The 15226-nt window shown below is 38.7% G+C and overlaps 1 protein-coding gene across 4 annotated transcripts; it reads right to left on the minus strand.

Moving 5' to 3' along the window:
* Positions 1 to 2724: 2724 nt before the first annotated feature.
* On the minus strand, positions 2725 to 15010 carry pigl (phosphatidylinositol glycan anchor biosynthesis, class L). Of its 4 annotated transcripts, none has more exons than XM_068330867.1 (7): positions 14748 to 15010; positions 13484 to 13583; positions 7193 to 7283; positions 5952 to 6019; positions 4859 to 4890; positions 3480 to 3603; positions 2725 to 3173 (listed from the first exon to the last, which is right to left on the minus strand). In XM_068330867.1, exons 1-7 carry the CDS (start codon positions 14881 to 14883, stop codon positions 2954 to 2956), a joined length of 771 nt encoding a protein of 256 aa, XP_068186968.1. In that variant the 5' UTR covers positions 14884 to 15010; the 3' UTR covers positions 2725 to 2953. The 4 variants fall into 4 exon arrangements, with proteins under 4 accessions (XP_068186968.1, XP_068186966.1, XP_068186967.1 ...); XM_068330865.1 differs by having other exon boundaries at positions 14625 to 15010; XM_068330866.1 differs by having other exon boundaries at positions 3470 to 3603; positions 14625 to 15010.
* Positions 15011 to 15226: the final 216 nt, after the last annotated feature.

Raw genomic sequence — 15226 nt, forward strand, 5'->3', positions numbered from 1 at the left:
AGTAAACGTTTTGGTCAAAACTTATGTGACAGAAAATATTTATTCACATATCCTCAACGGCGGATGAATATTCCAACACGGCTTCCAGAATTTGCGAGAAGGACCGCAGCAACAAGGAAGTTCCTAAACTTCTCATTGGGTATGTCGATTGTTTGTTGATCAGTGATTGGTTACTAACGTAATGAGTCATACGAACTTGATGTTTACGACTTTTATTGTTGCCTAAAACAGACTAATTTAAGAAATAGCGAGGATTAATCCACTTTTCCTGAAATGTAAGTTATGACTGTGTAGCCTACGCGGCATAAATATGTAGAACTTTCATCTCGGCTAAATATAGAAGGGTGTATGACAACCAGGAAGTCATCGAGTAGGAATGACTCGGCACTCCTCGCCTGTAAGGAACATGAACAGATATGAGTTTCGTTGATTAGGCGTCAGTATCACACATTCTGTAATGTGTTTTGTTTAGACACAAAGTATTGAGAGGTTTTAGGGTGTGTTCATATTCTGAATGTTTTTGTTCCCCTGCCATACGTATTTTTATGGAACTGAATCCAAGCTTTTCAACTTGTGACATTACATTCTGTGTTTGTTACTTAAAATGGGTGCTTGACATTCTTAAGATCAGCTGATTATCAGTCCATACATGGGATGACATGCTGCTGTGTAACCTTCTTTAGAGGGTACAGAATGTATTATGAATTTCAATTCCATTTATTTTCGATTGGATCTGAGTTATGACAAGTAATTTAACGCAAAGTTCTTGTTAAGGTGTTGTCAAAATCAGCAAGTTAATTTTAAGATTACTTTTCAAATAGTATAACTATTAAGTTGTTTATTACATCATGACTCTGGGTTCAGCACTAAATCACTACTTGTTTTACTTATTTGTTTTTATTGTATTATGTTACATTTAGATTTAATATCTCATTTGTTTAACTATGCTATCATATTATTATATTAGTGGTAAAAAATTGTATTCAAATGATGGTAATACTGTGCATTGTAATGTTTTCTGGAACACCACTTTGACCTACATAAGTAAAGTACAGTAGTTATTCAAACATTGCCTAACCACATTATGAAAGACAATCAAATCAAAAGAGAAAAAGTCACACTGGGATTTTTAGTATATGGGGGCTTTATTTTGGCCTTGGCCTACCACTCAAGCTGTGGTACAGGATAGTCCTAATTTATGTATTTAGGTCACAGCGGTTCCTTTCCCCACCCTACCAGCACCATATCATATGACACCCCACCCGTGATGCACCATGTAAGTGCTCTCCCACACAGTGGGGCAACTGGTTGAACTGGTTCAACTACTGTGGAATGTGTTTGTGAAAATCTCCTGTACTTTACCCTGCCCCTTGCTTGGAATAATAATGGTCTGACCAAAGTCTTCCAGGAAATAGTTCTTTCAAGCAGGTCGTAAGGCTGTGGGAGATGACGCTGTTGTCACATTCAAGTCTCCATGGGTCAGGACAACAAACTTGATGTTTTGATTTTATGACATTGATATCTGATTGCAGTAACTGAGACGGGTGTCAAAGTAATTTCGACTCTTTATCATTGAAGGACTTTGATGTGGTTCGCTGAGCTGTAACCAGAGGGGTGTGCCATTCAGTAAGACATCAACAGGTTTCACCATAAACAAGGTCTACCAGTTTCACATCATTTGGGTCAGGACATTTTTCCCTGTTCTTCTAATACTGAAATATGTCTCCTGAAAACTAAAAAAGGAGTACTTACCTTTATGTTTTCTTTTCTTTTAACAGGATGGATCTTGTGAAACATACAGGCGGCTGCCATTGTGGAGCGATCAGATTTGAAGTCTGGAGTTCTCCAAACCTTGTTGTTATTGACTGCGAGTATGGCAAAGAAAATTCAATCATACCGTTTTTATTTCGGTTAAGAGTTTGTATGATAAAGAAAATGTCCAATCATTTTAAGACTATCATAATCTACTTTAAAAATTAAAGAGATTTCAAATACATGTTTGCACACTTTTTACATACAGTATAAAAAATTTAATCACATCTTTCTCCAGTTGCAGCATTTGTACAAAGAAGCAAAACCATCATTTCATTGTTCCAAAAAATGCTTTCACGCTGCTACAGGTATTAAATACAAGGCAGACATTTGATTCAATCTGAGTTAATAAAAAATAACCAGACTCTTTTAATGTGATTTTTTTCCCCTTTTCAGGGTTCAGATAATCTGACCACGTACACGTTTAACACACATGTTGCACAACACACCTTCTGTAAAACCTGTGGGGTCCAAAGTTTCTACACTCCTCGCTCCAACCCTGATGGATATGGTAAGACAACCAACACGTCGCACATGATTAACACATGTTGCAGACTTCCATCCTCATCCTCCTTTTTTTTTTTTTTACTGCAAATGGACCAATAAAATATATTGATAATGATCTATAGGAAAAAATATATATCAGGCAACTCCCTGAAGCCATTTGAATTATAAAACCTATGTCATTAAGTGGTCGATGTGCTTGAGACAACAGGCTGCTTTGTTCACATGCAAACCAACAAGCTGTGCTTTTGTTGTTGTTTTCCTCCTAGGCGTTGCAGCACATTGTCTGGACCCAGGTACTGTCCTCAGTGTCACAGTACACAAGTTTCATGGTGAGAAGTGGGAGGAAAGTATGGCAGCTGAGAAGAGCATCAGAGACATGTCTAAACCTGCACCAGAGCCGAAATAAACCAAATAACACCGGCGCCAAACAAGAAGAGATCATCAGCATATCAGAAATAATGCGTAACATTTTCAACTGTTTTTGAAATCATAGAATGACACAAACTCAACCTATTCAAACCTTACAGATATTTTAATACAGTGTAATGACTCAAAACAATAAAGAATTTTCTGTAATGAAAATACAAAATTATTGTCAGCCTCATTTAAAGCGAGTGAAAGTATTCATATTGTTTTATCTGACCAACAGTCTTGATTCAATGTGAGAAAAACTGTTCACAGGAAACACAACAGTAGTGGTAGCCATATATCTACATGAGATAATCTCAGTAGATCTTGAGGTTCTTCGGTCCTTGTGGTATGATTTGGAAGGTGTTTGTGAACATGTATCGAGAGAAGGCGATGTAGAGGTAACGGAACCACAGGAGTTGAGTGCGATGGCATAACATGGCATTCTGAAAGGAAAATGGGGGGTTGATGAAGAGAATATCTGATAGTAATATCGTAGTTAAAGATCATTTAACAACCAGTAGTACTCAGAGACTAGTTGATGCATTCATGTCTGTATTTAATAGTAAGTTTAATTGGACATAATTTCAATCTTCGCTCATCCTATTTCTGTGTCATTGTGTTTCCTGTCTTAATTTTTGCTTCTTCAGGATATAAATGTTTATATTCTTTTTTTAAAAGTACAAGAAACAAATAGATGATGACATGTCTTGGGTGATAACGTGTCTATCACGAGGCTTACTGTGGCTTGCCTGTAGCCCTGTGCGCCTGAAAAACAGCAAAGACATGATGGCAGCAAACAGCTGAGGGGAAGCTCTAGGAAGGAGGTGTACTTCCTGAGGAGGCCAACGGTCACCAGGGACAGCAAAACACAGCCTGTGAGATCAGAGACCCAGTTAGCTGTTAGCATGTCAGCAGACGGATAAGTAGGCCACTCTTAGGTCATTTTGTTTCAAGTGTTTTTTTTATTGTGAAGCCTGTCAGCAAAATATAAAATAACATTTAAATTAGACAAAACTAATCACTAATCAACATTACAAAGCACACAGCAACAGACACAGTGAAATCATGAACTCTATAATCACCTTTAGCTTAAAGTGTTGCTGTGGTACTGAGTACTTTGGTGGTAGTATTTGCCCCACAAAGAGAGTTTGTGGGGCAAATGAAGGTCAGAGCTGTTGCTAACGGCCTTCCTGCCCTACAGCCAGGTGATTAGGTTTATTACAGTCCTGCCGTCTAATTCTCTGCTTCCTATTCGTCAGGTTACAGTGAGACCAGACAAATAGCTGCTTGGTAATGAATAACTAAAGAACATTATTTATGACATACCAGTTTGCTCAACACTTTCGAAAGAAGGCATAAAGGCCGCAGTCATTTTGTTCTAAATAAGGCGTGTTTGTTCTAAGCCTTGGGAGTGACATTCACCAGCACAGTGCAACCATTAAGATCTTGTATATGATTAACTATGCAAGCATGAAATCCCTGTTTCTTATCTTACTGTCTGTTCAAACAGTAGATTTGTACTGTATTTACCAAACAGGCAAAGTTATGAGCTCACTGCCAGTTGCAACATGTCATCCCCTCCTTTCACACTCTGATTAAGCAATTCCACTATCGTCACCTATCAGAATGAACTGAAAGCACAAATTCAGTTATCTGAGTTGACATTAGAAAACAAATTTGCAAATGCCTCAAGTATGCACAGACAACAGTGATATGTGCTAACAACAGAAACCACTGTGTGCAGTCTGAGGACACATGCTTGAAAATAACTTTTTATTAACATTCAAATGTTCTCAATAAAATGTGGGAACCCTAGAATCTTGCAGCTCATGTTGACCAGAAGGGGGCGCTGTGTGGCAACAAAATACCCAGTATGAGTCAGTTTGCAGGACTTTTCAAGGGTCGTAGTGTGAAAATGACCAGAGGGGGCAGTTCTTATGTAAGGACATATTTTTTGTCTTGTCTGGTTGTGAATCCATATATATATTGAGCCTAAATGCTAAAAGAATTCATAATTATCGTAGCTTTACTTTGTGCTAGATTTTTTTAATTGTAGACAGTCTTACTAGGAATTGCAAGCCAATCCAACATGTGATCCATGTGAAAGTTTTTTGTGCAGCAGACTTACCGTTGGGTACTTGGCCCGTGGAAGCCAGATAGCTGCAAGTGGAGACGATAATAATGTTAATACTGAAAATATCAAGGATGCAATGCAGCAATACAGGTTACTGACAGGGTTTGGGTTGTCTCTATCTTGACACTGAATGACCAGAGTGTCATGTCTGTATTTGCCAATATGCAACCATGTTTAGTATGCTGGATACACAGATTACAACACAAATAGGTGCAAGATCAATGATGTACACTTGCAGAACAGACCATAGAGAGCTTCATCCAAGCTACATAAGGCATTACGTGCGGATGTTTGTGTGGGAGTTTTTTCTTTTGAGTGTCATAAAAACACAATTTCATACAGTAACTTGTCTTTGAGTCATGGTGGGACAACATTGAAAGTTTTCCACTCAAACTTGCATTTCTGTGCGCAACAGCTAAAATGTTAACGAAAGCCAGACCGAGCGACACACCATTGACCTTTAGAGCACCGTGAATTGAGTGCGGAGTCATTCTGGGATCTAGCCTAATGGGAATCATGAGATGTAGTGTGGAGAGCTCACGTCTTATTAACAGATAAGGCCAGCAGTATAACAGAGTTTCATACAGGCTCTGTGAAGGGAAACATCACATCCAAGATAGCAGACAAATAAGGCATCAGTGCAACATTGGGACAGCAAAGTACACTTCATAGTGGAAAACACATTCTTTTAAACCAGCAGTTTGATGCAGCTTGCCTGGTTGGCCTCTCCAAACCAGGACTGCCCTCCCACCTCACCACTTCAGGGACAGGATTTACTGCTGCTCTCTGGGAGCAAGGCCCAGTGCCTCTGAGGACTGTTTGGATGACCTTTGAGCTGTGTAACAGACCAAATTTGAAAAACATGGTGCGTATGTGTGTGTGTCTTTGTGGAGAAACATTTGGGTAGCAAAAACGTTGATGCATGCCTTCATTTTTCTGGACAGTGTTTTATGATTGTGGAAAGGGCGGGTTTTTGTGACTATGATAAAGCCACACAATATCCCTGAGGATGGCATCTATAAATATGGTGATGTATAAAAATAAAACAAACAAAACAAGACTCCAAACCTTAAATTTCAGTTAGTACCTGACAGTTTTATAGATGGCTATGTGATTGGCATGACCGCTCACTCCTCTCCCATCGAAGGTCAGCACCTGAAACAACACAGTATCTCAGAGTGTGGGCGAAAGCCAGAACACGGGTATCTAAAAGTACATTAAAATAAATAAAAGCCAAATCAGAGGGAGAGATTTCTCTGGGGTTGGTGGAAGGGTTTCTGTGTCTGACTGTGGAGATGCTTGGCAGCCAACAACTGATATTTAAAGACTTTTTCTGTGAGTATGCTTGCACACCAGAGGAAGAAAAAAAAAAAAGGCCAAATGCAAAGAAAACGTGCTCGACTAAAGACTTGGTATTTGTTGTGCTCAGACGTACTCTACCATGACTATGTCTTTGCAATCAAGCATAACTTACGCATAAGCTCCCCACCACCACATAAGTAACTTGTAAACTTCAGTCTCTTAGTTCTTGCTGGTTTGTATACGGAAAAGCAAGAGACTGGCATGGCATCAGAGAAAACCAACAATATTGTTCACTTTTAGGGCAGGGTAAGTAAACGTCTTTTTCATGTGTACATGTGAGTTATTGCTGCCCCCATTCAGTAGAGAAGATGTTTACATGATCTGATTATTCAGTCGACTTTCTGGTCCAGAGGTATTTTCTCTGCCGAGCCTGACAGGATGGGTGGAGGCAGGGTATTTGTTTGTGTTCCTTGATAACAAAAAGAGATCTACGGGACAGAAGAACCCAGCTGTGTGTAATCATCTTCCCTACAGAACTGCACGATTTTTAGTTTTTGGGTTTTTTTTTTACATCGCTGCTGTACTGCTGTTTGGTGAGAGACTGCAACCATTTTTATCCTTCTTGAAATAGAACGACTTAACCATATTTTAAAAATCTGAATTTGCCACATTCCCAATTGCTAATAGCATGGAATTGCACCGGTGCTGATAAGGATCTCTGCTGTATAAACAGAAACTGTATCCAAATCTTCTGGTGCAGAGGCTATTTCCCCTCGTATTCAAGGAAGCTCAAAGTACAGCCAGAATTGGACAAAAAGACATTGCAGTGGCTGACTAGATTATGACAAGAACTACAGTGAATCTGAGATACTCAGCTAAAAAATTTGCAGTGCTAAGACATGTGGTGAAAATAAATCAAACCGATGCATTTAATGTGTACCATTTACAGAATACCAGGGCAATTGTTTGTTAACATCAAATGGGAAATGACAGTAAAAGCCACTTTTTCGAAAGTAAAGACCATACCATGTTGAAGGTGTGAGCTCTCATGTGCTTCACAATTATAGAAGAGACCAGCGAGACCCTCCATTCTGCTTTGGGATCATCTGGAAGGTTTCTGGAAGAGAAAGGAAGGGAGTCTGGCAAGTAAGAATGATATAAAAACAGAGAAAATTCTGCACAACACACTCATGTTTGAGTGTTTCTTCTACAGTGTACAACTTCTTTCTGTGCACCAAATTCAAGGACAATGCAGATTTAGCCCATTGTATTAAAAAAAAAAAGGTTGCCGAAAAATGCAAACACATGGGAGTTGTGGGAAGTCTAAGGGTTAAGGGTCAGAAGGCCCTGAGCAACATGTTCATCTGAGACTGCAGCCTGGAGACAGCATGGAGCACACATCAAACACAACACTTGGCCAGCCAGAGCTCTGGGCCCACTAAACACTCGTGGACTCAATTTTTTGGCAGAAATAATAGCTGTTATTTTCTCTAAGTTAAGAAAATAAAATCATTGCTTTGAGAAGTTGTCCAACATTCTGTTTAAATTCAACAGAAACAAGCTAAAGAAATAAAGCTTTGTTGGCAGAGTGTGTGGCCTATATATCGAGGCTCAAGTGCTCTAGCAGCCAGTGTGGGTTTGATTCTGCCCGCAGCTCTTTGCTACACATCTAACCCAATTCTATATTGTAAAAAAGGGAAAGAAAAATACACTAGGTCACTTTCAAATTAAGTCTAGCATAAAACACAAGGATTTTTTCTCTTGATATTTTATCTGCAAGCAAAAAAATTCATTATTATCATTTAATATGCATCTGGAGGGTTAAGACGTCATCACGTCACCGCGTTGAACAGTTAAACCTCGCAGGCGTTTAAACGAACAAACTATGTGATGCACATTCATTTTCATACATCCAGGTTGTGGCTGAAAAGTTGACACACCTGTACTGATAACTTACCAATTCAAATCCAGAACAGGTTTCTTGTCATTTAAAATGTTGAACAATTTCAAAATGGGAAAAAGAAAGGGGGGTGGGGTTCTGAGGATTGCATGTGAAGAAGAGTCACTCATCCTTTCCTTTATGTTGATCAAGAACAGGGCGACCAAAAGAATCTGTCATTTATGGTGATTCTTTGGAAAGATAAACAGATCATTGAGGTGACAAGTTGTTGTATTTTTGGGGTAGAATGTGGGTGACAGCACATGTATATATGTATATAAGTGCATAAAGTGGGGGTATGTGTGGTGGTGTGTCCCCCACCCCCTTTTGTTGCTAACAAAGAGCCACGATAGTTGAGCTGGGAGAGGGAAGTGATGGATTAAGTCACAAATCTACTGGCTGCCAGTGATGTGAGGGTCAAGCCTTGGTGAAAATGGTAGTGGGGTGGGGGTCTGCTATCTCACAGGGAGAAGGGGGGCGGACCTTCAGGGGTTCAGAGATAGTTTAAAATGGTCTGTCATCGAGTGAATGCACGTCTTCGACGCACATCTATCAGGAGTCAGTGTGCGCCTGTGTTTCTTTTACAGCAGGATGGTGCTATGAAATGGATTATTACACAAATGTTATATGCTGAGTATAAATAAATAAAACACAAGCCTGGTTTTATTTAGTAGAGGACCTTATAAGAATTTGATAAAAGTGTATAAAGCAGTGAAATATATTAAAAATACTTTCCCTTACAGTTTAATTACAGTTTAAGATGTCTTGCTTTACAACCTGTTAACTGTAGCTAAGCCTGGAAGAATGGGGTAAAAAGAAAAAAAGAACTACAGACATATGACACCTGACCTTTCTCAAACAGGATGCAGGCAGTGTGTCAGCTTTGCCATGCCAACGGTGCAAAATGTCCTAAATTAACCTCTGCAGCTCCCCCCTCTGAGCTTTGCAAGTGGACGTCTAGTTGTTTGCAGGCGTCTGTATGCAGCGGTTGAACTTTGGCCCAGTAGGAGGATTCTGTGCGACTATGTGTTTGTGTGTCAGAGGGGGGTTGTTTAGTCTGGTCACATGGACAACAGCCCTGAAAACCGGCCATACCTGCGTCCTCATGGTGGACCTGTATGTCCTGCTGGGAATGGCTTTACCCCATGATATCCCACTGTAATAAAGCAGTTCTATCGGGAGTAAAGACACTAGTCACTATTCATGAATGAATAACAATGAAAATATTAGTTATGGAAGCAATGCTGCTGGTGTAGTTTTGAATGTAATTTATGCAGGATGCACAAACCAGTCTGTATGGTGACAAATGCATTTAAGACAAAAGCATAAACAGACATCAACAGCAAGACCGGACTACCAGATCTCTACTCGAATGTGTTCATTAGACAGCTAAGGTTTTGTTCAACCCAACTTAAACCCTGTGTGTGGATAAGTGCAGTAGTGAGAACTGCATTACCTTTATTAGAAAGGGAGAAGAATAAAATAAATGGAAAACAGTAAATCAAAAGAACAAGTTCATGGTAAGAGTTAAATTAGTTGGACTAGTCCGTCTGATGTGTAATGTAATGAAGAAATGGTGGCATTTAGGAGAGAGCAACTAAAACTGGATCCAGGGAGCAGACGGAAGTCAAGCCAATGCAAGTGCAGAGGCAGCAGAGCGTGTTCAGATCAAGCTTGATCACAAAGGCCCCAACATGCACTGGGGCCCCAGATACTGTCAACACAGCTGTCCTATTCAGTGAGCATTAAAACAGAATTCACGTTATCCCATAGGCCGTGGTCGTGAGTGATCGGTCTTCATAAAACCTATCCCAGGCCGTGCTCCGGACCGACATCGTGTAGCTGAGAATTCAGCTGGAGAACAGGGGTCCAGTCACACCATGACACCCTCCAGCAAATAATGGATCCAACATTCATCTTTTTATACCTCCACATCAGTTCTACAAAGAAAGGGAACACCTTGATGTCCCTCCACCTCCATGATGAGTGTATTGATCACACATGTCCTATGGAGTTCACTTGTGAACAAGCAGGAGCTCACATTCAGTAATAGTCAAAATTTATTGTGTGTAGATTAAAAAACAAAAAAAGGTATTGACATTGTCTTTCCTCAACAAAACTCGTTTAATGTTGATTCCATTTTAATCAATGACTCGAGACAAAAAAAGAATCACACCAATATTAACATAACTACGGTAAATTTAAAAAAAACTCACTTTGAAATAAGTGATTATGTGAATAACATTTTGAACAGCCTCATAGACATGTACAAACTCTTATCTTTTGCCCATTTGATTTAGTGACGTTAGACATGAGACAACACCGCAAACTACAGCCTGCAGCTTAAACAAATTGCTTCCTTATTAAACAGTATTTCATCAAGGTGTACTTAATAAAAACGTCAAGGAACTTATAAGAAACGCACGGTTAATAAGTTTCTAATATCTACAAACTTTCACACTGTATATTTACTTTCTTTCTGCACAATGCAAATAATCAGGGAGCAAAACCAGGGACGGGTCAAATCAATGATGTACATCTGCACATATGTGGGCAAGGAAGGTAAATGAAAAGCAAAAAGGGCGACACTCAAACACCAAAAACAGTTTGGAATGGCCTACATTAGCAGCGCTCAGAGCGTTATCAAATGGTATCCCACAGTCCTTAGCAGTTGGCTTCGGCAGACATGGACAAGAGAGGGTGGGGGTTGGGGGGGGGGGGCAATGGAGGGGGAGGGTGGTGAAGGGAAATTTGGTTGTGAGTTGAGCTTGCAAAATATTGATTAGGTGTGTGTTTTGGGCAAACAACAAAATACAAAGAAAGGGAAATGAGCTGCACTCCAGTTCAGCAGCGATGCATACAGAACCAAGACCAAAGTTCAGCTAAATTCTGTGTACATAAGGCGATAAAGCTGTGAAATCTGTGCCTGTGTGTATAAAAACCCACAAATACACACCAAATATGTTCTCTGGGATAGACAGCCTGGGCAGGCTGCCAGATCATTACTGTGAATACCCGGTTAGAGTTCATATAGCTTTCCTGGTGAGCAAACATGTGGAGACTCACATGTACTCAGCCCAGTGGTTCTTGGAAACTCCAAACACTTTCAAGAGAAGCTGCAGGGCTGAATCACAGGTTGAGAAGAAGAAAAAAAAAATCCTCCCCCTTTTCAAAATCACCTTTTACCACCACCCTCTTTGTGAGCTGACCTTGCCAGCAGAGAGAATGGAGACTGAAACTCTCACAGCTGCATCAACAACACAATACTGCAGAAGGAGAAAAGAAAAAGAGCCTGTGCAACAATTGTAATTTCAATGTTCTGGCATCCAGGTCTGCTTAATACTTTGAATTTATGACGACAGCATCAACACTGAGTGAAGTCTGTTTTAGCCGAGAGGCACCTGCTGCTGCGATGACGGCATTATATCAGAGCTACTCAATGTTATTTATGGCATTTTAATGTTAACAGAAATACAAATATGATTACATTTCATGTGTATAAATCTTTATTCAGTATTTGCTTCTATAATGAATAAGAGATGAAAAACTGTGACTTTCTCTTTGGACAAAGTGGGAAGAACATCTAAATTAATTTGTTTTCTCTCCCCCCCGCCCCCCAATAAAAAAAAGAGGAATCAGAGAATCAAGCAGAAAGTCAAAGAGGTAAGCCTCATTTCACTCTCAACATCATGTCATTTTAAAAAAATATCAGAAACACTTCTGGAATGTGAAATGGCGATAGGGTAATAAGCCCCACATTGGCCTAAAAGTTCAAGTTCAACCTGAATACGTATTGTTATCATAGGTATTATTTAATTTTGTTATGAAAATGAAATTTGAGTAACTGGTTCATAGATACACTTCCCACAAAAACCAATGTAGCTGGCTTTGTATCATCTAAATGAAACTGATTTCAATAACCATGCTACCTGACACAGTCTGATCCATTGACTGCTCTAACAGGTTTATAAATACCCCAGAGCAAAATAATATCCAAATATCCAAGTTACACAAGGAACTTGGATATTTATAAGGATTGCTGTTCATAAATATATTTATTATATAACACAAAAAAGTAATTGGTTAGTAGACAGCTATAGTTTTATTGCCTTATGGTCAGTTTCAGCAGGATTGATCATTGCTACATGGCAGAGTGACATCAAGATCAATATCACCAACAGCAATGAGTCTCTGATGGACTGCAATAATTCGGATATGTATGTTGCTACACAGAAGCTACAAATACTAAAACATGTGTGCTTCACACACATCTTCAAACTAGCAGCACAGAAGATTTGTAGAACCTTTATGACAATTTGAGGTAAATACCCTCAAAATGCCATCAATTAAGTGTCTGACCAAATGTGGAATATGGTCATAATCTCCTCTTAGTTATGGTGTGAATAACATTCACAAAATTTATTTTGTAGAACATGATTGTGTTACAGTGAAGGAAGTATTTAATCTTTTGGATATAAATGACCACAAATTCATTTAATTTTTCTTTTATCCTTTAGAGATTTAGGGTGAAATTTTGACATAATTAACTGATAACTTTTTTTTGCAAGAATTGTGTTTTGCAAGGTTATCATTCCATTGAGGTCTTCTGTGATATTGGTAGGAATTTTGCCAAATCTGACGATTCAATTACAATTTAAAAAGCTGCTAATAATGTTTGGTAGGAATTTATGATATGTGTTGTAGAATTACTTTAGCCAAAAAAATAGTACCAATCTGGTGGTAGTTTCCATGTAGGAACCCTTCAATCGGAGAAAAATATCAAGCATGCTATTGTCATGGCCACAACATGAAACTCGTCATCTTGGAAGTCATGCAGAGTAGTGTGTGAGCATTTGTGATTGACTCAGGAAGATAATGCAATTGTAACTCACAATCTGTGTATCTAAAGGGACCAGGTAGGAGGGAGAAAGTGTAAGTTTAAGTAACACATGTAGGAACTCCAAAATATCAAATGTTTGTGCTCCAGGTATTTCATATCTTCAGTACTGGCTGAACTACACAATACTGGGCACTTCCATTATTTTCAGAGATGAATGAGTAAATATTATCTGTATTCCACATAGGAAAACCTACTTGACCATTGCCCAGTCAATTATTCCACCATGAAGCTGAGTTAAATCATCAGGTCAGGCTAGAACAACTCTATTCAAGTGAGAAAAGCTGAGTAGAATTTATGGTCAGATTTGTTCTAAAAGATATTTGATGGCAACAAGAAGCTAGGACATGCTGAAGCCTGACCTGCTTAGGAAAATAAGTAAAAACACACAAATCTTAATATTGACCAAATATAAACACAAAAGACAAACAACTGAAATGCTGGAATTTGGATGTTGTGTTCTGTGCAGACAGTTGCTTACTTATGGTCAACTATGGTGATCCTGGAATGTTGTATCCCCAACACAGCACAGCTGTTGAAAAGTTCTTGTTTACGCTGAGCTCCTTGATTGTAGTAGTTTCCTGCATACAGTTGTAATGACAAATTAGGTTAAAGATGCACTGTCATAAAAGAAAAATACGAATTAAGGGCTAAAATGTATGTAAAGGTACAGTAAATGTAAATTCTGTTTGAGTGTGATTTGAACGAGTAAGGTTGGATCTGAAACACATTTATTTAATGTATTTATTCTACAAGGGATGCCACCATAATTTAGCCGGTCTGAATACACTCAAAATATCCTCGTTATTTTAAGATGACTGACTTCTTCATTGTCAAACATTTCCGAAAAAAGATTACAGTTGCACAGAAAAAATATGTTTGCTTGTTTCTCTGTTATAACATAAATACTTTCAAATTGTCAGGTTATGAAACCCACAGAACGCCATCAATCAAGGATCGAACTATCCAAGAGAATAAAGAAAAATAACATCAAACACAAGTTAGGACATTAACTTTGTTCAAAATGTTTTTATCAATGTTAAAAATGGCTCGATTACTACATTGTGGGAAATGTAGTTTCAGGTCAAAGCACGCTTCTCACGCATTTATTTACGACACTCTGACCTTTTATGCTCTTGCGGGCCACATAAATTGATGTGGCGGGTCACATTTGGCCCCCGGGCCTTCAGTTTGACACATGTGATATATTATATGATTTTAAACAGAAGTAGGCTTCAGCTCCGTCGGCTTTTTGACCGTCATACGTCGTCACAGTTCTGCTGTAAATAGTGTCTTACAAAATAATTTATCACATTGAATAAGGTATGTATTCACTTAAAGAGGTTAAGTCATCACAGTATTGTGAGTTATGTGTGCAATTTTGTACTCAGTGGTTGACAAAGCTCTTTCAGTTTTGGGAGACTAGTTGTTTCTCCTTTATTTACCAACAATATATCGTTTATAACTTGGTAACTACAATCTGTAAACTGTCATGTCAAACACTGAAATAAAAACTAGCCAACAATAATTATCAGCAAGACATACACTTCATTTTTCACTTCAGCTTTACGCTTCTTCATTGACATTATGTATGCATGAACATTTGTGTGCTGTCGTCATACCTTCACTTAAACACAGCAAATGAACGATGGCATCTAACTCAACGAGTTGTAGGATCGTTGGCGCGAAGAACATGCATTCATCATCGGGATGAGCAGTTATAATCAAAGCTCTGATGCCATCACCTTTTATTTCGCTGAGTGATGGAACCTCCAGTACAGTTTTTAATGACTTCTGTAAAGTTCGCCGATGTCGATTGTGAAAGCATTTTATCCAAATAAAATAGGTTACAACCACGAAGACAGCCAGGTAAATACTCATATTTTGACCGTTTCCGTCAACAATCCGTGTGAAAACAAAGTCTACAATGTAAGTAGTTCCACTTCTAAATAAACATATACCAGTTTGTCTTATAGATCTAATGAGTGAACTTTATTCATTCCTCGGAGATATAGATAAGTGTCACAACAGAGTCCTAAATAAATTAAGTTTGGCCACTTTTAGATACAAAACTATGTGTCTATTCCTGCGCACTTACATTCACCGTCACTTTTTCGAGTCCTTTAAATTTTAACTCACGCATTGTAAGTAAAAGTCTTGAATATTGTACATAATAGCAACACTGTTTAAGAATGTGACATTGAAAATGTAAAGGAATCAAGGT

This window comes from Antennarius striatus, chromosome 13 (genome assembly GCF_040054535.1).
Source record: "Antennarius striatus isolate MH-2024 chromosome 13, ASM4005453v1, whole genome shotgun sequence".
Taxonomy (NCBI): domain Eukaryota; kingdom Metazoa; phylum Chordata; class Actinopteri; order Lophiiformes; family Antennariidae; genus Antennarius; species Antennarius striatus.